Source organism: Cygnus atratus, chromosome 3 (genome assembly GCF_013377495.2).
Source record: "Cygnus atratus isolate AKBS03 ecotype Queensland, Australia chromosome 3, CAtr_DNAZoo_HiC_assembly, whole genome shotgun sequence".
Lineage (NCBI taxonomy): Eukaryota > Metazoa > Chordata > Aves > Anseriformes > Anatidae > Cygnus > Cygnus atratus.
Genome location: NC_066364.1, coordinates 71,180,318 through 71,204,340, shown reverse-complemented (window position 1 = coordinate 71,204,340; position 24,023 = coordinate 71,180,318). Strand labels below are relative to the sequence as shown.

The following is a 24,023-nucleotide window of genomic DNA, read 5'->3' as shown; positions in this document are numbered from 1 at the left end:
TAAAACACACTTTTTGTCACACATTTCAAGGGAAAATTCTAAAGATTGGAGTAAAAGGAAAACTTTTTTGCCTGTTACTGTTTAAGCATGTGTGTGTTTGGCTTCAGTCCAAAACTCTTCTGTCCCTTTTAGGTCTTAAATGAAGAGATGGAAGTACAGGGAGACAAACTGGAATGGTTGAACAGAACTGAACCCGAAGTTATTCTGGATAAAAATGTCAGTCTTCAGGAGAAAAACAAACTTTCTGATAGCCTGCAGTCCCTCAATGTGAGATGGAATAAGGTATGCATTTCTTCAGCATTTTTACCTGAGGCTGAAAATACAGTGGTGTACTTAGAGTTTTGGTTTCACATGTATGTTGTGACATGTAAAATGTCTTGGAAGCTGTGCATGTATGTTGACGGAATGGTCTCCCAGGCAGGAATTCTTAATCCATGTCCATATCAAAAACCTTGTGGACATTTTTTCCATCAGAATAAGTTGGTTTAATTTAGTTTTTAATTAAGGGTGTTTTTTGTATTGGCTTTCTTTCAAACAGCTGAGTTAAAAATATTTACAGTCATAGAATTATAGAATGGTTTGGTTTGGAACAGACCTGGAAGATGATCTAGTTCCAACTCCTCTGATGGGCAGGAATACCAGTTAAAGTTGCCCAAAGCATGATCCAACTTGGCCTTAAATATTTCCAGAGATTGAGGCATCCATGACTTCTCTGGGCAACCTGTTCCAGTGCCTCACACTCCAGTGAAGAGTGTAAAGAATTTCTTTGTACCGTCTAATCTAAACCTACTTTTTTTTGTTTAAAACTGTTACCCCCTTGTCCTTTCACTACGCTCCCTGATAAGGAGTCTCTCCTCATCTTTTCTGTAGGCCACCTTTAAGTACTAGAAGGCTGCTGTAGGGTCTTCTCAGACCCTTCTCTTCTCTAGGCTAAATAATGCCATCTATCTCAGCATCTCATTACAGAAGAGGTGTTCCAGCCCTCTGATTATCTTCATGGACCTCTTCTGGACCCATTTGAACTGTTCCATGTCTCTCCTGTGCTGGGCATCCCAGAGTTGGATGCGGTACTCCACTTCTTTTGTTGCAGCCCAGGATACAGTTGGCATTCTGGGCTACTGGTGCAAACTCAGCTCAGGTTCAGTTTTCCCTCCACCAGTACCCCCAAGTCCTTCTCCACAGGGCTTCTCTCAATCCACTCATTGCCCAGCCTGTATTCATGATTGAGATTGCCCCAGCCCAGGTGCAGACCTTGTACTTGGCCTTGTTGAACTTCATGAGGCTCACACAGGCCAACCTGTCAGAGTCCCTCTGGATGGCATCCCTTCCCTCCAGCATGTTGACTGCGCAACTCAACTTAGCGTCATCCACAAACTTGCTGACAGTGCACTCAGTCCCACTGTCCATGTTGCTGACAAAGGTGTATTAAATAGTATCGGTCCCAATACAGACCCCTGAGGGATACCACTCATCACTGGTTTTCACCTGGACATCAAGCCAGTGTCTGCAACTCTATGAACGTGGCCATCCAGCCAATTTCACTTGTTTGAGTCAAACACTAGCGTTAGTTTGAAATTGAGAGTGTCACAATAAATCTTCGCTTTATAGGAAAGTTGAATATTTGCAGCTGCTAAGAGGAAAACAAATGAAGCTGAGGTAAAGCTCCTTGAGAAAATCCTCAGTTGAGTGTGTCTGGGATTCCTCTTGAATATAGATGGTGTAAATTAAACACTGTAGTGAACTGAACCAATTTGATCTCACATACTGACCAAAGAGAAGAAAAGAACTCATTGGTTAAAGAAAATTGAATTTTTATTTCAAGTGGAGCTTGGAGAGCCAGGTGAAAAAAGGAATAGAATTATTTGGGATTTATAGTATGGATAAGGGAGGTAAGAATTTGCTGGGCTTTTGATATTTTTAAATTTTGTTTTTAAACCAGCCAGACATGGAAAATAGGGGTTTTATTTTTTCCTTTGTATATTGCTTTTCAGTCACTCACTTCTAGAAACTGCAAGCCAATTTATTTTCACTACAATAGGGTTACTTTTTTTTTGTTATTAATTACTTATTTCTCTACTTTTCTATTGGTGATGACAGCAAAACATCATAATTCATTTGAAGTGTACTCAAATAATGAGTCATAGCTTTGTTACCTAGGCAGTAAAATCCACGCAAACGGTCTATCTAAAAACTTCATTTATTTCTCCAAGATTTAGGTAAGGCACTGGAAAACTTTGGAATAACAAACGCACTGAGTACCTCTTGGCATTTTTATTTCTTTAAAGTTATACTCTGAAAAACTTCATTGAAATATGAAACATTCTGTTGTAGCAAATGTGATATAGAACATTTTGTGTGTTATAATACACAAATTTTTGTTATTAATATAGATTTTTCTTACTGTTTTTGTTCTCTCTGCTGGACTGTAGGTGTTCAGAGAAGTGCCTGACAGACTGAGAGAACTAGAGGCATTTGTTGGGCAGACTCATCTTGTTTCACAGACGAAGCCTTCTGGTGAGTGACTGGTCCTTCTGTTTTGCTTAGTTGTTTTGAGTTTAATCCTTGGATGATTTTTTTTCCAACAGCAATCTAAAAAGGAAAACCTTCCTGTGAACTTAGGTGGAAATAAGAAATGTTATCCATCATGTGGGCCTACCTTCATGTTACTAGGAGAGACAGGAACCGTCTGGGCAGTAAAAAAGTCACTCAGGTTTTGGGGGTGTTCTTTGTCGTTCCCCTAAATGTGTTGAAAGAATGGCTTAGTAAAACTTAAGTGTCCTCATCAGGAGCCAGTGTACTACGTACAGGAAAAAAAGCCAAAATTATCTCTGTTTGTGACATTGTTTTCCAGTAGATTTGTACATTGCGGTCATACCTTTTAGTAACTGAGACCCTATAGAAACTTTCCCTACAGCTAAGTACTTCTGTAATATCTCCTGCATCCAGATTTTCTGCAGTCCTATAAATGTAATTCTGCATCTTTTGGCTCAGTATGGGCACAGGTAGGTCTTTTCTCATCTACTATCTAGTTATTTTCCTGAACCCCATAAGGGAAGCTGTCAGAAAATGTGTTCTTGTATTGGACACTAATACTGGCAATCTTTTCAAAAGCTATTGGAGGCAGATCAGCAGATACAGTGTAAACAAGATGCCCAGGTCTCCATTTTAGAAAATCAGGTAAAAAGACAGTCCTTGCCTGAAAAAAACACAAAACATCTTGAACTTCAGTAAATTGTCTGTGTGTGCATACATATATATATATTTAATTCAGCAGCACCAAAAAAAGTTCAAGGAGGACAAGCAACTTTTATTTAAGACTTTCAAGACTATGATTCAGCTTGTTTCCCTTTCATGCAGGCTATTTCTTAAGTAAAACTTCTGTCTTTGATTGAGGCAAGCGTGTAATATTTATGCTCCAGCTTGATTTAACTTGGTGTTTTGCTGGAGCTTATTTCTCCTTGCTTCCTTACAGTGTCGGGTTGAACAGATAGAAAGGGTGGGGCTGAGCTAGTGGGCATCTGTCTGTTTTTAGGACAGCTGTGTATTGCCAAGTCCATGGAGCATTTATTGTAGTAACTTGACATATGTGCTTAAGTGAATTCTGAGTCAAGGATGGGAAAACCTTTCTGCCACATAATACAAAAGTGAGGAAGACAATTTTAGACATTTACCATAAGTGAAATAATTGTTTTGTATGCTTAATAGACATCAATTCCCATTCACGTCGAAGAGGATTTAGCTTCACTCTGTTAGAGTTAATGCTGTTTTGCTTCTGCAAGTTTTCTTCTCATTTGTGTTGTGAGTGACTCATTTGAGTGACTCTTGGCATGCAATGAAATCGTAACGTCACAAAAAAAAAATAACATTGTGGTGACTTAGTTTCTTGTGGTTAGAAAGCCTCTAATACAAATTTTGCTATGCGTTTTTTGTAGATGCTGTTGCATATTCATAGAAACTACAAAAAATAAAATCCTGAAATTGTACTTGTGGCCGTTATTTTTTTCTTTAACAAAAACCCCAAACTCTGTTTCAGATGTCCAAAAGGTGGTGCTATTATCATCTTCAATGGAAATTCCTGTTCAGACTCAGCAGGCTTTGGAACTTTCTGCACCTGCTGATCTGGATAAAACTACAACAGAGCTGGCTGACTGGTTGGTATTGATTGACCAGATGCTCAAGTCAAACATAGTCACTGTGGGAAATGCTGAAGAGATCAGCCGGACTATTGCACGAATGAAAGTATGTGTTTTAGTGAAGACTAGACACTTGTAATTTCTTTACTGAATGTACAGGCTAATAATTTTTTTTAAAGAAACTGCAGTAAATGTTTAACCTGCAAATTACACTTTAAAAACCGTTGATATTACACTCCTCTCCTCTCTACCATTTCCTGTTAATTCCTTGCCTGCCTTTGTGAGCAAGATGTGAGGTAGACAGCACTACTATTTTTTTGAAGAACTCCTACAAATGGCATCTTTTTAGGAATGTTTGGATAACTACAACTTCCTGTGGGTATGCGGTGTATTTTTTGTAATTTTATAGAATAACATGATCATAGAATCATAGAATATCCCGAGTTGGAAGGGACCCATAAGGATCATCGAGTGCAACTCCTGGCACCGCACAGGTCTACCCAAAAATTCAGACCAGGTGACTAAGTGCACAGTCCAAAAGCTTCTTGAATTCTGACAGGCTTGGTGCCATGACTACATCCCTGAGGAGCCTGTTTCAGTGCGCAACAACTCTCTCAGTGAGGAACCTCTTCCTGATATCCAGCCTGACCCTCCCCTGTCACAGCTTGCCACCATTCCCTCAGGTCCTATCGCTAGTCACTAAAGAGAATAGGTCGGCACCTGCCCCTCCACTCCCCCTCATGAGGAATCTGTAGACTGCGATGAGGTCTCCCCTCAGCCTCCTCTTTTCCAGGCTGAACAGGCCAAGTGACCTCAGCCGCTCCTCATATGTCGTCCCCTCTAGGCCCTTCACCATCTTCGTAGCCCTCCTCTCAATACTCTCCAACAGTTTCACGTCCTTTTTGTACTGTGGTGCCCAGAACTGCACACAGTACTCGAGATGAGGCCTCACCAGCGCAGAGTACAGCGGGACAATCACTTCCCTTGACTGACTAGCAATGCCGTGCTTGATGCACCCCAGGATACGGTTGGCCCTCCTGGCTGCCAGGGCACACTGCTGGCTCATATTCAACTTGCTGTCAACCACAACCCCCCAGATCCCTCTCTGGGGGGCTGCTCTCCAGCATCTTGTCACCCAGTCTGTACGTATAGCCAGGGTTGCCCCGTCCCAGGTGCAGGACCCGGCACTTGCTCTTGTTAAACTTCATGTGGTTGGTGATTGCTCAGCTCTCCAATCTGTCCAGATCTCTCTGCAAGGCTTTTCCACCCTCAACAGAGTCAACAACTCCTCCAAGTTTAGTGTCAGCAAATTTGCTCAAAACACCTTCTAGTCCTACATCCAAATCATTTATAAAAACATTGAAGAGGACTGGCTCTAAAATGGAGCCTTGAGGGACCCCACTAGTGACCATGCGCCAGACAGATGTGGCCCCATTTACCACAACCCTTTGAGCCCTGCCCGTCAGCCAATTGCTTACCCATCGCATGATGTTTTTGTTTAGCTTTATGCTGGACATTTTGTCCAGTAGGATCCTATGGGAAACCTTGTCAAAAGCTTTACTGAAACCCAGAAAGATCACATCAGCTGTTTTCCCTTGATCAACTAGGTGGGTGATCTTATCATAAAAGGAAATCAGGTTAGTCAAACAGGACCTACCTCTCGGAAACCCATGTTGGCTGGGACCAATGACTACATCGTCCCCAAGGTGCGCTCCAATAACTTCAAGGATAATCTTCTCCATAATTTTATCAGGCACAGATGTGAGACTGACATGCCTGTAGTTGCCAGGGTCTTTTTTCTTGCCCTTCTTGAAAATTGGTACAACATTTGCCATCTTCCAGTCTAGTGGGACCTCTCCAGATTCCCAAGACCGTTGAAAAATAATTGAGAGAGATCATGTGATGACATCAGCCAGCTCTCTAAACACCCTGGGATGAATCCCGTCCGGACCCATGGACTTGTATGGATCCAGGTGGAGCAGCAAATCCCGCACACGTTCAGGGTCGATTGGGAGTTTGTCATTCCCACCGTCACGGTCCTCCAGCTCAGGGCACCCGGGGTCCCGAAGCCCATCATCAGCGTTGAAGATGGAGGCAAAGAAGGCATTAAAAGTCTCTGCTTTGCCTATGTCCTTGTCTGTGAGGAGACCTTCTGCATCAAGACCTATGTCGTCTTTGGTCCACTTTTTTCTGTTCACATATTTAAAAAAAAAAAACACTTTTTATTGTCTCCCACAGACCTGGCCAGCTTCAACTCTAATTGGGCTTTGGCTGCATGAATTTTCTGTCCCTACAAATGCAAACAGCGTCCCTGTATTCCTTCCATGTTGCCTGACCCTCCTTCCAGCAGCCGTACACTTTCTGCCTAAGCTCCAGTAGAAGATCCCTGGTCAGCCAGGCTGGCCTTCTGCCCAGCCTGCTTGACTTTCAATGTTTTGGAATTGCCTGATCCAGTGCTTTTAGGAGGCAGTGCTTAAAGACTGACCAGCACTGATGGATGCCGATGCCTTCAAAAGCAGTTTGGGGACCTTGCTAACTTGTTCCCTGAGCAGCCTGAAGTTTGCTCTCCCCATATCCAGGGCTGAAGTTTTGGTGGCAGTTTTTCTTCTGTCACCAAAAATCTTAAACTCAACTGCTTCATGGTCACTATGACCAAGGCAGCCGCCAATTGCCATGTCCCCCACAAGACCCTCTCTGTTCTCTAGCAACAGATCTAGGAGGGCACCTTTCCTAGTTGGCTCCCTTAGCACCTGCACCAAGAAGTTATCATCGAGGTGCTTTAGGAACCTCCTGGACCTGCTCCAGTCGGCCGTGTGGTAATCCCAGTTGATGTCTGGCAAGCTGAAGTCCCCCATAAGGACAAGCCTTTACCCTCTCCCTGTAAATGTGTGTATCTGTATGGTGTGCATATATAAAAGATCAGAGCTTGGTAAGAGAATAACAAGTGGGAGAGTGAAAAGTAGATAGAATCATAGAATATCCTGAGTTGTAAGGGACCTACAACAATCATCGAGTCCAACTCCTGGCTCTACACAGAACTACCCAAAAACCAGACCCTGTGTCTGAGAGCATGTCCAAACGCTTCTTGAACTCTGGCATGCTCAGTGCTACAACCAGTTCCCTGGGGAGCCTGTTCCAGTGCCTGTTCTTCACTGAGAGGGTGATCCTTTTCCTGATATCTCCCTGAACCTCCCAGCTCCATGGTGTTCCTTCAGGTCCTGTCACTGTCCACAGAGAGCTGAGCTCAGCGCCTGCCCCTCTGCTCCCCTTGTGAGGGAGCTGCAGGCCACCATGATGCCCTCAGCCTCCTCTGCTCTGAGCTGAACAAACCAAGGGGCCTCAGCTGCTCCTCACACATCTTGCCCTTTAGACCCTTCATCATCTTCATATCTCTTCTTTGGACACTCTTAATAGTTTTATGTCCTTCTTATATTGTGGTGCCCAAAACTGCACACAGTACTTGAGGTGAGGCCAGATGCCAGAAAATACTTTGCAATGACTGTGGTATCTGTGTGGTTTGTACAGGTTAGCCTCTACATCAGAATTTTCAGTTTTAAGTCAGAATACTTTTGCCTTTTAAAGTAGTGTTATAATACTGTGACAATTCAAGGGTTGTAATAGTGATGGAATAGCCATCTGTCTCTGAAGACATACGTGTTTTGTTTTAGGTATAAATAATACAGATATTGTTGTTAACCATGTTCTGCTTTTTGTATCTAAAAATTGTATCCTAATTCTCAACAGATAACAAAAGCAGATTTGGACCAGCGGCACCCTCAGCTTGATTCTGTTTTTACATTGGCTCAAAATTTGAAAAATAAAACTTCCAGTTCAGACATCAGAACAGTGATCACAGAAAAATGTAAGTTCCTCCATATTGTGTTTGCAAATACAATGGTTCTGTGACAGTAAAATAATCTTCATATCTTTCTACTAAGCTTTTGATTTTGATCCTAGTTGTTTTCCTTAAAACACCTGAAAACTTAGCTATTAAATAGCTTTAGTGTAGCAGTCTACTGAAAATTCTTGGAAGAAGGATTGCTACTTTTTTCTTGACTAGCATTTTTTTTGAGGTATAAGTGTAAATATGTTTGCTGGGATTTGAAAATATCTTATGAAAAACTTGGGTTACTTGACAGACAGATCCAGGGATAAGGATTTTTTATTCCCTCATATAAAGGAGATAATAACGTGTTTATTTTTACTGAGCTATGATACACTAGACAGTTAGTAAAAAGCATGCATATGTTGTTTTAAGAGACTAACGTTGGGCTGAGCGTTAGTAGAGCTTTTAAGTCACTGATATGTACTTTAAAAAAAACATACTGTGAAAATTTCTTTTACTGGTACTTAACAGAAGGAAAACACAACTGACACAATTAGAAACCATGGGGCAGCATATTCTTGGAACTCCTAAGGCGTTGCCAGTTGCTAAGACTAGAGAATTCATGCAGCAGGAAATATCACAGAAGAAAAGAGAATCTATGGAACAATGGAAATACGTATTTCCCCATCTTCTTTTTTCTGCAAAGTAATTTTCCTTTGCTACATTTACATGAATTTCTTTGGTGTCCATAGAGCTTGCTGAAGATAATAATGGGCTCACAAAGCCAACAGAGTTTCAGGTGGAAACTCAGGGGAGCATAGCAGCTGTTGTAATCCAGTGGAGTCAGTCAACGAGGGGAGATCTGGTCAGTTGCAAAACATTCTTGATTCTTCACAAAAGGTGAATGAGGAATAAAGCGACTGTATTTTAAAAACTTATGTTGTGCTCCCTGATAGTCATGGACATCCAAGATGGAAGCAGAGAAGCTGTATACTGCCATGAACGAAGCTTCCAATAGCTACTCCAGATGTGTGTGAAGATTTTGTTACCTGTTATGAAACATGAAAGAACTGAAGGTTTCTTTAAGCTTGTAAAGGGTGATTTTGTTACAAGAGCTTAGTAGCAGTTTGCTTCACTCTGAAGAAAAGTGAAGATCAGGATTGTTTTATGCACCTTATTTAAATGCTGAGGGGAATATACAAATTCTATAAACTCCTGTGAATCTGCTGTGTGTCATTAGATTAAGCCTAATTACTCTAATATCTAGGAGCACAGACATAGAAAAGTTTCCTTCTATGGAACTTCCTTCCCAATAACTGCGTAATTATGGGGAATTAAAAGTAATATCTAATCAGGAGTTATTTCCCACTTTGAAGCCACAGGTAGATCCTTGAGGTTACCAAGAATTTCACTTTCTGTCCTGTTTTGGTGGAGAATGAAGAGAAGGGAAATATGTCAACAGTAGATAATTCCATTAGGAACTCTGGATGGATGAGAGTTTTAATCCAGGCAGAGAGAGTAAGATTAACCTGTCCATATATAAGCAAAAATCTGTACACAATCAAGAAATATTTATTCACTAATAATAACATGATAGAACTATCAAATGTGTACCCATTTCAACCAAGTTGCTATTGTAGACAGCTGTTTTTCAGGGATATTTTTCCTTCCAGCATTGTGGGGGACAGCCTAAATGCTTAGGAGACTTTTCTCTACAGTTCATCACCCAGCACGCATTGTTATACCCTTTTTTTCACTTCTGCTGTTTTTGCTTTTGCTGTTTTGGTGAAATCAGTGATCTTTCCCAGCAGCTGAGTGTTTCCTTTGAACATACTCTTTATCCAACACAGTAACATCTTTAATTAAAAAAAAAATGTGTATGCATGTGTATATATATTTATGTGCTGTTGGGGTACTGAAGCTTTTTTCTGAGTTCTTATTCAATTCACCATGACCCACATCATGCTTGAAAATTATAGTCACTTTGACAAAGGGGCTTCACTACCTCAGTTTAAGAGCTCTGTGAAGCTAAACAGAATATTGTTGAATGTATTGAATGTATTTCTTAAAGACATCTTCTTAGGCAGCTGTAATGACCTTGGATGTTTGTAAAAAGTTTAAAGTTAAAAAAAAAAATCTAAAAAAATGTAAATGGTAAAGTTCTCTTAAGTGGTTTACACAACCCTTGGCATTTTTACTTCATGGAGAGTTCAAGCAACTTCATGGAGGAATAAAGTGACCTGAGTATCAAGTATGTAAGTTTTCTAATAAAGTAAAATGACGTACTTACTGGTAGGATAATTACATTTGATACATTGCTGCTGAGAATACAAATGTTCCCAACCGAAAAACCCCAAGCTGGCTTTCTTTTGTTTGCTTTTTTTACATTTGCTTTTTTTTTTTACTCTAGTTCAGATGGTACAGCGCATTGCTACTAACCGTCATGTCAGGTAATAGGGAAGACCTATGTCCACCTCTGTAGACTCTCAAGTGATACAATTTTTTTATTGGTCTGTAGGTATTAAGAAAAAAAATACGATGCTGTTCATTTCTTTCTGTCAGTCGGGCTTCCTGCTTTCCCTGACGCTATTTCTTTTTGTTCTAGGCTTTTGTCGTGTTTTCTTTTTCACACTTCATTTATTGAAGGTTAAAGCTTATTTATTGATTGTCTAATGTAAGTCTATTCATTGAGACAGGAACGTGATACTTGAAGGAAATGGGGTGTGATCAGTAACTTCTCTGTTGTGTAATCTACATAAGCCTGTAAAAACCTGTGGTGGAATGAAAGTGCTTAAGTAGGTTGTTACTAGAGTGTTCCTACATTAGCCACTGGGCTGTAGTGCAGGTGCCACTAGACTACCTCCAACAAGCGCTCTGGGCAGTAAATCTTAGTTCACTTTGTATAAGCTGCCCAGATCTAAACAAGATTTGTTTGTACTGGTTGAAGTTGCAAGCGCACAAGGGTGACTTGCTGGCACAGCCCTCCCTCTGCCCTGGTGCTCCCTTGGGGCCCTGCCGGTGGCATCTCTGCAGCTCAGCAGAACTGCTTCCCATGCTGTGTTTGTGAAATGGAGTTGTTACTTTTATACTGACCTGCTTAAACAAGAGGGAGACGAACACCTGCATTTTCTGTTTGCTTGCATGAACGTGCAAATTACATGGGGAACTAAAATACAGCATGTTAAAAGGACTGTACTTGAGAATGAGTTACATTATTGCCTTTTGTCCTGAAAAGTAGAGTCATTTTGTCCTGAGAGTAGTTATGGCTACTCAGTTGGTTGCCTCAAGTTTTTGATTTTCTGTGTTGCTGCCTGCAGTGGAGAAGGTAAAGAACCAGTGGGACAATACCCAGCATGGTGTGGAGGTGCGGCAGCAGCAGCTGAAGTACATGCTGACGGACAGCATCCAGTGGGATGAGCGGAGGAAAGAAATGGAGCATCTCATGGAGCAGTGTGAGATCCGTCTGCGTATGCTCATGCAGGCCCCAAAAGAGGTGCTTGCCAAACAGATTGCAGATAACAAGGTAAGGCCATCCTACAGATGGTTTTTTCTTTCCCCCTCCCTCCCCCCATCATACTCCTCAGTCTATGTGAATAGACTGAATCCTGTGCTCTTGGATTCATTTGATGACTGAATGTAAGATTTAGTTATAAGACTGATGTGGCAGTTCTGTCTTTTTGAGCATGATATGTTCTAAATTGTTTCTGTGTTTCTTTTTTTAATCAGACTTCCTGAGAATTGCTTTCTGGGAAGGGAACAGGTGGCATGTATGCATGGGTGTCTTTTTATAAGTGTAGTTGAAATGAGTACAGTATAGCATCAAGTAAATGATTTTTCGCATTCACATTGGTGAAAGTTTAATTATGCAACCACAAAATGTAGCATGTATTATTCCATAGAAATCCATTAACAATAGTTTAATAAATCCAAGAATGGACCAATTTATTTAAAATTATTCTGAATTTCACTTCTGATGGGTGCCAAGCATATTCAACTCTTCTTTTTTTTTTTTTTTCCCCACCTGAATCCCATGCAATCTTTGCTGCTTTTCATATCACAGCAAACCTGCTGTGATAATAACTCTGATGTCCTTTGTCCTGGTGGCTGTCTGAAAAAGGGCAGGCTGTAGGTGTCTCAGGATGAGAACTGAAGAGACAAATCATTGAGGAGGGGGCTCTTATCAGTGTAGTACTTAGAACAGGCTTTACTAGACTTCTAAAATGTGTGTATGCGTGCGTGCATTCATGAAGGGACAATGTAGGGGTGCAACTGGCTATGTAAAGAACCAGGGAGTATGGTGCTGAGAATTCCTCACTGGCCCATGGCTATTTCAGTAATCAGTAAAACTGCATAATTTCATTGCCTTCCCTACATGAGCAGGGGATTGGAAATGGACTATCAGGTCTGCCTGTTCGCTTTTGTAAGTGGAAATAGACCTGTACCCAAATACATCATACAGAGATCAAAATAGACAACTGATAAAAATATGTATGTATTTTTAGAAATAATCCTGAATTGAAAACTCTGTAAGGTCAAAGTACATTATAAATACCCTAGTACAATAAGCAAATGGATCTAATATATTTGTTTAAAAACAAAAAACTCACAAAACAGTGGAATCAAATATTCCCGCTGTGCACTTCATTTATGCCACTTCTAGGTGTTGGTTGTATAACTATTAGCATAATTTAAACTTATTCATGCTACTGAAAATATGGAAGTGTATTTACTTCTGTTGCCAGTAAAACATAGAGAGGTTTCTAGCCTTTGATGGTTCTAGCAAATATCATTTTTCTCATTTATTTGTGTTTTGGTTCATTGTCAGTGACACTTACTCATCAGTGACACTATCTAATAGATTTTCTTTTTAAAAGGAACTTTATTCTAGAAAAAATATGTACATTTGTTGTTTAAAAAAAAAGGCAAAAAAAAAGAATTTTGTAATGATAAAATGTATAATATGAAAAATAATCTGATTTCAGTTTTGCTTGACATCTCATTCTGGAATTGCTTTTTAGCTTTTAGTACAGGACTTGCATAGAGGTGACATCACGGTAGCTGCATTCAATGATCTTTCGAATAAACTTCTTCGGGAGTATCGTGATGATGACACGAGGAGGGTGAAGGAAACCACTGACCAAATGAACAATTGCTGGGTTAATCTGAACCAAAGGTAATTGCAAGGTTTTGCTATATTTGATGCTGTTTGTCTTAAATTTGTATCCTATGTGTATCACTTATATGTATTGCAGTCTCTTCTCTGTACACTTAACTTTACGGCAGCACTTAGCACTACTGTGGTTATTTAATCAATTGTAGTGAAGCTGAATTTTGAAGATGGAAATTCCCATGGTTTACCATGGAAGGCTTCTGTATGACTTCCAATTCCCTGTTAAATAAAAGGGTGGTGGGTGGGAGGGATTACATTTTCTTAAGTTTGGCCTCAGGTTTGCCTGTGGCTACTTTCCTCTGAAGGTCTTTGAGTAATTCTTCCTGTTCCTTGATGTTGTTATGCGCTATGTATTTGTAGTTTGTTCCTGTGCTTTCTTTTCATAAAGCAGTAAGTATTCAGCTCTGCCTTCTAATGCTTCCAGCTAATCTTCATTGTAGGCCTTTCATCTAACAGAAACTTTTCGTGAACAGGGCTGCGCTTTGGTTTTCTGAGTGTGATGTGTCTGACACTCCCATCTAGAAAGTGTTTAACCATAGGAACTGAGACTTAATTGAAACTTACTTCTTCCTATTCATCCCCTATTAAGACACATTTGCAAGGAAGTATTCCAAATCTCTTACTGAAAACATGGTCCCATTTATTTCCTATGCATAATTTTTTGTGCAAGGTAATCTAATTGCCGCAAAAAAAATCTTTTTTTATAAGCATTTTATAGATAATTTATATTAGCCTAATGTCTGATTCAGTGCCAGCAGCTTTAAAGGACAGTACACCTTGTGGTTAGAGGAACAGGAGAGAATTGATCCTATGTATGTGGGAGTAGGGTAAATGAAAACCGGAGTCTGTACATATGCTTGTATATATGTGCATGCAGAATGGGAAACTGTCTTTGTAATGACATGTCAATTAGGTGAATAAGAGTCCTAGGTAATAAAGCCTCTGTAGTTGGTAATATGTTCTGGGAAGTGAGGGGATGAGAACTTTACAGTGGCAAGCAGTACGTTTCACTGGTAATTAAGGAAGCAGAGTAGAATGTTTTGTTATCCTCCCTTGGAGGACAATGGTATTTCTGTAGTTTTCTGCTTTTGATGTCACAAGTTTTATACAATGAATTTCCTGGTTATTGCCATCGAGAGATGAGATACAGTACAGACAAAAATTTATATGGCTCATTCTGTGTGACAATTTGAGAGAGAATAAAAATTCATTAATCTCTAAATGTTTTGAGATGTCTGACATAAGATTTTCAAGTGACAAAAACATTTCATAATTATTCAATCTGATGTGGACATCTTTTCACGGTTCTTTAAAAAAAAAAAGCAAGCAAACAAAAAAAACTTCTAGTACATGGTGGGAAAGGCTTTGGCATATGTCAAAACTTCCTTTTGTCAAAACTTACTTTCTGAACTAGGTCATGGTGATAAGGTCATCTCCTGAAATGACCCTTCCTGACCATTCATTTGCATCAAGATTGGGGTCTGCAGCATGTTTACATTTACATCCTCCCTCTATGCCCCAGTAAATGAATGATATTTCAAAAAAAAAAAAAAAAGCCATTAATTTCATCTGAATCTACCATGAAGGCATCTGGGGATAGGGATGCAATTAGAGGGTGATGAGAAACAGCTCCTGGTTGGATTAGCAGAACCAGTAGACTACAACTCTGTACCAGTCTCATTCAAATTCAAACTTTGCAGAGTTTTGGCTAGAACTAGCATAAAACTATCCACCTGTGTCAGAGCAGGTGATAAGAAAGAAGAGCTCCTAACTGGAAGGCTCTAATTATTTTTGAATCTGCTTAAAGTCTGGAATAATAAGCAATTGCATTCTGTTGTGTGTAACTGAAGCTTGACTCCTACCACTGGGGCTACTCTTTTGCAGTCTGCAGCCTTAGCAGATGGGTATCTGCTTTTCTGCTTTTTTTTTTTTTTTTTTTTTTTTTAAGTAGGGGCAGAACATCCAGGAGAAATTGGGAAGCCAGTGGGTAGCCAGAGTGTGGAGCTGCTCACCGTAACCCTGTGGAGCAGAGCAGAATTAAAAGGGGAGAATGTGCAGTGAAAGCACCTTTTCAGGGGAACGAAGGTTTTTATCTTTGCCTTTAAAGGCAATAAACAAAAATACTGGTGAGCCTTGAGCGCTGAGGAGGGCTGCATGTGACAGGTGTTGGGACAGACAGGGACTGGACCTGGAGTGTAAGCATAGATCTGTATTTACAGCATACTGCATTAAAATGCCACTTGTGGCAATACCTGTACCTGGAGGCTGCAGAAAGGGTCCTTAGTAGCGTTACCTGGGATAATCGGTCCTGAGTAGCACCTCGAGAATGCTCTCAGGAAGGCTGGCCATGGAATGCAAAGTCAAAGCAAAAAGGTCGGCATTAAGGGGTTGAAGCTCCCCAGCTTGACATTTTGTAAATTGAACAGTCTGTCCAATGGCTATTTATTTTCTGTTTTTTATATTGCAAAATGAAACCATAGTAGTTCTATGCGCTTCTGCTGCCTTGGTAGTTGTTGTGGTTTAACCCGGCTGGCAGCCAAACACCACACAGCCGTTCGCTCACCCTCCCCCCTCCCTCTCCGGGATGGGGGAGAGAAACGGGAAAGTGAAGCCTGTGAGTTGAGATAACGACAGTTTATTAAGACAGGAAAATTAATAACAATAATAATAATAATAATAATAATAATAGTAATAATGTGTATAAAATAAGTGATGCACAATGCAATTGCTCACCACCCGCTGACCGATGCCCAGCCTATCCCCGAGCAGCCGGCCCCCCACCCCGGCTAGCCACCCCTATATATTGTTCAGCATGACGTCAGATGGTATGGAATACCCCTTTGGCCAGTTTGGGTCGGCTGTCCTGGGTCTGTCCCCTCCCAGCTCCTGCTGCATTCCTAGCCTGCTCGCTAGCAGGACAGAGCGAGAAGCTGAAAAGTCCTTGGCTTGGTGTAAGCATTGCTCTACAACAATTAAAACATCAGCATGTTATCAGCGCTCTACTCATCCTAATCCAAAACATAGCACCCTGCCAGCTACTAGGAGGAAAATTAACTCTGTCCTACCTGAAACCAGGACAGTAGTCAATTGCAGTTGACGTCTAGACTGTCTCAAGTGTCCTTCCCTGACTTCCTTTTGATCACTCACTTGCATGCACTGCAGATTTTTAGTTTAAATCTGAAAAAATAATTGGGTGGAACAGAAACCTGAAATGGTGCTATGAAAGCTTAAATGCTACAGGTACAATTATTTTTTTTTCCTTGGTCGTGTCTTTGCTAATAGAATTTATGTAGACCTTCTCCCCTATCACTGAATTAAGTGAAGTTAGCTGCGGTTATATAGGATTCCACAGGTCTTCCTCACATTTAATTCTTGCATCCTGGAACGACTCCGTCTTTCTGAGACTGTTCTAATCGTATTAGAATTCTTGGAGAACCCACATCATCTTTTTGGCTTGGGGAGTAGTTAATAGCATCACAGAATTCTCCACCAACTTCTATGTTACTTTTGAGGCCTTTGCTGGAATGAAATGAAAGTAGTTTGGGTCTGCTCGTAAAACTGTTGCTCACTTCTGCTGTGTAGGTCCTCTTTAAAAGCCTCCATGTAATCTTAGAACATTAATTGTAAATCCATTGATTTATGCTGCTGGAATGCATATTTAGTGTAAGGAATGATTTTCAGCTTTAATTCACATATCATGACAGCACTGGGACTGTAATAAAAGGATTTTTTTTTCCCTTTAATTTCAACCAAGCAGAAAGTTTGAGGAATTAAAACTTTGGACTGAAGATGACACCCTTCAATGAATGTTATTAGCTACAAAGTTCAGGTTGTCTCAATTCCCATCTAGAACATCAGTACTTAGACTTAGAGATCTGGGTCACTTACACTGTTTCATCCTTTGGGGCTTTTCTTTTTCTTTGAAGGTCACCTCTATTACCAGTCCATTCTTCCTGTTGTCACTCCTGTTCTGACACCTTTGGCCTTAACCCCCTGCTAGGGAAGAAAATCCCTGCAGAGGGAGAGGGTTTTGAAGTCAGAGCTCATAAGTGCTTTTACTTTACGTTTTTCTCACAGTTTCTTGCTGTGTTCTAATTTTTGAGCTGATGCTTGTTATTTTTTCTAGGCGATATGTTTATCAAATGTTTGGTCGTCCCTGGCATGCTATTTAGTATTTTTCCTCAAGAGTTGGCAGAGCATGCCAAAGCTTCAGAAGCGAGAATGAAGACTTCTTGCCCTGCTACTCATTTGCTACTAGCCAGACTTGGGGAGCCATGAAGTCAAGAATGATACACAAAATCTCATTTTGAATAAAGCAATTGTTAACAAGTGACATAAGACCTAAGCTCCTAATGCTGAGGATGTGACTTATCTTACTGCAGGTAGTCTAGAAAACTCAGTTGGTTATGCTAATATTTAGGAACATAAGCCTGGCAGAACGGAGTTTGCATCAGATGTTCTTACTGCCCTTGAAGGAAAATAACTTTTCCTTGCATCTGTGTTTTCTGATGTGCTAGAGTACCTGCTTTGAAACTTCATCCTGAATGGTACCAAACATCTGCAGCTTCTTTAAAAAGAATATTTTAACTAGTGTTGGATTTCAGGATTCTAAACATAGTGATTCTGTAATACTGCTGAGCAGGACTGTTTCCCCACAGTGTGGCAAGGAGGAAAGAAAGCCTAGGGAAACTAGGAGGAAGCAGAATACACCCATGTTTGATGGGCCTTTCTGGAGAAAGGTTTTCACCTAATGCAAAAATATCAAATAATGAGTGTTTTGGCCTTGTCTTGCTTGAAATGTTTCACTTTACCCTTGAAATCTTACAACATGATTGGTGTTTGATGTGGAAATAAAATTGAACTTCCTACTTAGATAGCAGCAGTATTGTAGGTTGTAGCCCTGGCAGGGATTTCTGTACACTGTGCTGGTGGGACAGGTTGTTTCCTTTCTCCTCACTGTGGGAGAAGGGATGCTGCGGAATAACTGGATGAAATTCAGCTTGTCACGCTTCAAGAAACTTTGTTGCTGACTATTGCAGTTTTCAATCTGTGTTTCACTTCAATGACAAGGAAAGAGTTCTGTTATGCAGCCATACAATCTGATCTTTTTTTTTAGGAGATCTGTTGAAGTTGCTTACCTATAATCTATGGGTTTTGAACAAATTCCTTGGATGTGAAAAAATCCTGTTACAACCAAAAACAATTCTATGTTTGTTGAACTGGAGATCTTTTGGATAAGTTAAAAATTTGGACACCCCTCTGTCAGTCCTTTATTTAAGCATGTTCGGTATGGGTTGACCGTTACGAGAGTAAGGTATTACTCTGAGTCATAGTGTCAAAAGTCTTGCCTTTTAGCGGAGAGGACTAGGTATTTGGCTTTCCACCCCTCAGCACTTTAACTCTTGCAGTAGACACTAATTGAGGGGCATGTTTCTGCTCACCATAGAAGAAAATTCCCCCAAGCCCTCAGTGTTTCTACTCCATGTGATTTTTGTTGATGAGGAAAAGCATTTGCACTTTCCATATATGGGAATAAATTCTACTGGTTGGGGTAGCATAAGCCTGTGATGGTAATGCTCAAAAAGGAGATAACTTCGTTTCTTCCACATGCGTTCTTTCAAAGTGCTGTGAAATACAAAACAATCTCAAAACATCTGTTCATAGTCATAATGATCAGAGTGGTATAAAATAAAATGAACGGAGGTATAAATAATAGTAAAACAAGCTGCTGCAGATGTATAGTTTCTTCATAAAGAGAAGTTTCAGGTTATCTTTTAGTAGTTTCATTTTGATGTGTATAATACTGTGGGAACATCTGACACCTGTTTTGTTTTCAGAGCCGTTGACAGGCAGAATTTCTTGGAGACAGAGCTGAAGATGGTGCAGGCCTCACACAAGGATCTGGAAAGCCTCCTCAAGTGGCTTCAAGAGGCAGAGACGACAGTTAATGTTCTCGCAGATGCATCCCAGCGTGAGAACACTGCTCAGGACAGTGCCTGCGTAAGGGAACTCAGAACGCAGATGCAGGTGAGAAACTAAATAGCGTTTCTGTTATTTGTGCTTTTCCTTAATGGCAAGTGTTATAAAGGAAAGCTAGTTTCACCTACTGGAGAGGGGAAACTAGCCTATTGGAAGGTTCTTAAAAACAGTATCTTAGAAGTGAAGTGTGTGAAGGAAGCAGATTTTTTTTCTCTAAGGTTTGAAATGCATATTTTGAGAACATTTGTGGCACTCAAGGCTCTTAAATGTCCTTGGATGCTGACTGTATTCAGGAAGTGTGGGAGGGAGAAGGCGTAGGAGGGAGACAGAGGAGATGGGTTCAGCCTTCATTAAGGGTACAATGCATTGAGGGAAAACAGGAATAAAAAGTGGAGACCTGACAGCTTTTCTTAATATTATTGTATTGGGCCTGTGTTGGGAAAAAAATGAGCATCACAGTATTTTGTGCTTCTATGAAGCACGAGTTTCTGTTGTCCAGTCTACCTGATATGAACGCTTGTGTGTGTCATCTCTCTCCTGAATGTTTTAATATATTTTTTCCTTCAATTAGTTTTCCTTATTTATCATAGATATTTTGGCATGCACAAAACTGGGAGGCTAGACCAGCTATGAAATCCCATGCTCTGGGTTCGGAGTAGTATATTCTGTGGTCTAAATTCATGGAGTTTGAACAGTTCATAATAGGGGGAAAAAAAAAAAAGCTGCTGCTATCAGTAGTGCTCTTAATCTGAACGTACCTGCATTGAAATTAAATGAAACAAGACAGTTTAAAGTATCTTGTAGCAAACTACTCACTCTAATCATAAAGAAGAGAATGGTATATTGTGGAGGCTTGTGTCTGTGCAAGATGACATGTCAGTCAACAACGTTTATATGATTATGGTCAGTCAGGGAACTCGTCTGTAGAGATGTCTCTCTGACACCAAGATAAAGCTGTTATTTTGCAATTTACTCTTGTTGGCTATATACAGCTGTGAAGTACCCTGCTCATGGAAGATTGTTCACTCTCCTTCGTTGTGCTGCAGTCTGGTTAAAATTGCCGGAGTAGTTTCATGTGAGGGGAGTAGTGCTGGACGAGACTGCTTGCTGTGCGGGCGGGTCCATCACCAGCTCTTGATCCATGCCCCTTGTCCTGGCTTGTGACCACTGGCAGGTTACAAGGCAGATGGAGGTGCTTGGGCATGGCCTCTCCTTCTTCAACATCCTCTTAGCTGATATTATCTGCCTTTGTCTATGACTGTTTGCTTCTATTCACCGTGCAGATGAAGTATACTCAACTTAGCCATAGCTTTACATAGTATTTCGAACTTCTTCCAACTACTGAAGGCAGTTAAGAAGAGCGCACGTCAAAGACTGTGGTAGCATAATGGCTTCTGAAATGAACTCTCTTCCTCTACTAATTTTCAATGTCGCATTAAATATAACTGAAACATTCACCTCATGTCACTGGTAAACACTCCAAAATCAACATGTCTGTTTTTAAATATTTGTTGAAATGAACCCTTAAAATAAAATGAAGCTGTAACTTCTTGCTACAGCAAGGTACACCTTATAAAATAAATAAATCAAGCCCTCTCCCTTCCAAGGTCTTAAGGTTAATATCTGGTTAAGCAAAGATCATTTCCTCCTGTTGAGTGGTACAAAATTTCTTCCTCTTGTTGAGTGGTACAAAATAACATTGTTCTCTTTGTAGTTTGCTGAATATGTGAAGCATTTCTTCTGAATGGTTATAAGAGTGCAGGACTTGTAACTTTCTCTGTTGTATGTGAAGATGCCTCTGCCCCCAGGACCTATGCACTGAGTTACAGTTCACTGTGAGCTTAGGGTATGGTAAATTGTAGGTGAAATACATGCTGAAAGCAGACAAAATATGATTTTTTCCTGTTATAAATCATGCATTTTCAAAATTAGATGATCTGCTAAACTAGAGTGTGTGTGGAGTGGTGGGGGTTGGAACTGTCTTCCATTACATTGTAGGGCTAACTTATTTGGCTGCAGCTCATCACTCAATAGTGGAGTCAGTGATCTGGGGACTGTTGAAGCCTTCTTCTGACTTCCATTACAACAGTACTGTACAAATAATCCCAACATGAGTGAGGCAGGAGGTAATGATATTTTTTTTTTGAAAGGGAGGAAGTTCAGTTATAGCATCAGTCTTTTTAATTCATTCCGTCAGTATCATAATATTGCAGAAGGCTTTCCTTTTAAGTTAGAGCCTAAACACCCCCGTTTGTGTTGGTCACTATCCAAAATGTTTAGCAATCACCTGAAAGAGGTTAAAACCTAACTTGAAGCAAGATGCTGAAAATGAGCTAGGAAATAGAAATAACACTGGGACAATGTGAGTGAAGGTCTGTGCCTACCGTTGTGAAGGTGTTCAGAATAACTTGTTTTATTGTCATGTTGGTTTTAACTTACTAGTCATGGGCTGTGCTTGTCTCGCTATGATTTGAACTGGTATGTTAGCTGGAAAGGAAAAAAAGCAGAACTGAAACAATAGAGCAGGTGTGGGCTGTGGACACTTTTACGAAGAGTTGTGAGCCCCTGTACACTTATTTCTGAATGCTTCAGTGTTTTGGGACCTGTGCTGCTTCATAGGTTTCTTCAAAAAAAAAAATAAATTTATTAGCAGTGTATCAGCTAACGATGCTAGGCTAGAGCTGGAAAGCTAAAGTAACAGACTTGTGGTGATGGAGGAGAGCAGGTGTAAGGCAGAAGCAAGACAGAATGGGGGAATAGTTGTAAATTTCTAAAACCAGAGCTGAATGAACACTCGGTTACATCAAAATAATGGTGGCAGTGGTGCTGGGGGGATCAGGAACAGAACTGAGACATGACAGAAGAAAACATGAAAAACAAGTTGGTGTAGACTGTTAGAAATACTGATTCAGTTCTTAAAAATAAATAAATATCAGGATGAAAAGGTATGTTAACTGGATTGGATGGGAACAGTCTTTATATCTGTCCTGTATGAAAAACCTGTGCCCAGCACTCATCCTTTCAGCTGGGAAGTGCCTGAGAAGAGGCATACCAGCATGTAAAGCACGGGCGCTGAAGCTGTGAAGTTCCTAGGGTCCCATGAACTTGTCAGACTCAATGCTACCTTCACTTGGTGCCTCTGCACTGTGCTGACTGATGTGCTTGAAGTGTGTGTACGTGTTCATGTGGCAATGTACACAGTACAAAATACAGTTACTTGTAATACTTGTAATAGTGTCTTCAGATTCCAAATTGAGACAAAAATGTGATATGCTTTGAAATGTGATATGCTTTGAGTTTAGAGTAATTTAACTTAGGAGTAAACAGATGAATTACATTTAGATCTTTATTCAACTGAAACTATTAAATAAGCTTGCAGTAAGAATTATCACTGTCTTTGTATTGTACAGTATCTGTAATTCTCATGGAAATAATGGTTTGCATCTTCTTCCATACGGTGATCTATCTTGTAGAAAAAAGTTGTTGTTTTCTATTTTTATATATATTTTTTTAGTATTTCTCATCTCATAGCTCCCTTCCTATCTGTCCAGAAAGGCTGATGTTACAGATCTGTTAACAACCCCAAGAGAGGGGAAAGACAGTCAAAGCCCCAGGCTGAGAATACACATAATTTCCTATTCTTCTTGATACATGTTGATGTGACTTACTCTGGGGGAATTTTTTTCATTAATTGATTTTTTGGTTTTATTACAGAGAGTGTGTATCAGACTTGGTGTTGTTTTCTTCATTTGTTTTCCCTTTTGGATCTTGTTTGGTAGAAGCTATATCAATGCGCATATCAGTTTGTGGTGAATTCTTCCTTCCTGAGGGAACTGTACTTTCTAGATGGGCTTGAGAAGATGATATGGTTTTGATCAGTCTTCCCTGATACTGTGGCATCTAATCTGTATTGAGACAGTCATCCTCTGCTTACTCTCTGTTCTGGCACCTGCGGTGTTGATGATGGCCTTCCCTGAACATTTGCCCCAGCAGCCCCTCCAACACAGATGTAAGCAGATGGATCGTACCACCTCCAGAAGGAACAAGGAATAGCTGCCTCTGGTTGTGCTGCAGTGTCGCCACACCTAGGGGCATGCTGACTGTATTGCACCAGGAGTGCCTTGCTGGTAGCAAAACGCTTCCATGCTCTTGGATGTCCTGCTGCCATCCTTAGATGGCTTAAATAATTCTGCTATGTCATGGGAAAAACATGAACATGGTGTTAGCTCTTTGGAATCAAGGCTGGCTAGAAACGGGGTGGTGGCATGACTGTATGCTTTCAGTTTGGCAAAACCCTTCTTTCTTGTCCTAATGAGCTGTTCAGGGAAAGACTTAAATTGGAAACGGCTCCTGAAAACCATTCCTACTTTCTGATGTGAGTGAGAATCCTTTGAGATCCCTTTGACTAAATTAGCTCTAAGCAAGTTTTCCTAGTAGAGAGGTTTACCCCCTGCAGTTTTTCCTTTTGTATTGGATAATCTAGTTTTGAGAAGCGCCTGTGTGATTTATTAGCCTTTAGCGTATGGCTGATATAATTAGGGCAGGTATCCCTCTGCTCCTCTCGGAAGATTTATAACACAGTCTGTTATTCACTCACTACAGCTCTGCCAGAGCTGCTGCGTTCAGTCTGAGAGCGAGAGCATCCTTTGCCAGAGTGAGGGAGCAAACGCTCAGTCTGCCGATCGAAAGCAGCTACTGAAGGAGAACAACCGTGGTGGTACACGGGAGCTGTCTTCCTGAGGGAATTCCTATTTTGTTTCCACAGCTTTCATGCTTAAATTAATAACCTTTCCTGGCTATTTAGTGCACTCCTGAATGGTGGCAGATACTCGGCTGCTCAACAACTTCATTTACTCTCTGCACGGGCAGAGCTGAGCAATACCGGTTAGAAGGAGCTGTGAAGAATTTTAATTTT

At 40.5% G+C, this 24,023-nt stretch overlaps 1 protein-coding gene across 5 annotated transcripts in view; it reads left to right on the top strand.

Annotated features, from left to right (window-relative positions):
• Positions 1 to 24,023, top strand: part of UTRN (utrophin) — a 370,686-nt gene that overhangs the window by 141,572 nt on the left and 205,091 nt on the right. For all 5 annotated transcript variants that reach the window (XM_050709839.1, XM_035538805.2, XM_050709840.1 and 2 more), the window contains 7 exons: positions 133 to 282; positions 2,430 to 2,514; positions 4,034 to 4,239; positions 7,878 to 7,995; positions 11,277 to 11,482; positions 12,978 to 13,132; positions 18,967 to 19,156. In XM_050709839.1, the coding sequence (XP_050565796.1) occupies positions 133 to 282; positions 2,430 to 2,514; positions 4,034 to 4,239; positions 7,878 to 7,995; positions 11,277 to 11,482; positions 12,978 to 13,132; positions 18,967 to 19,156 (1,110 nt within the window). The remainder of the gene's footprint in view (positions 1 to 132; positions 283 to 2,429; positions 2,515 to 4,033; positions 4,240 to 7,877; positions 7,996 to 11,276; positions 11,483 to 12,977; positions 13,133 to 18,966; positions 19,157 to 24,023) is intronic.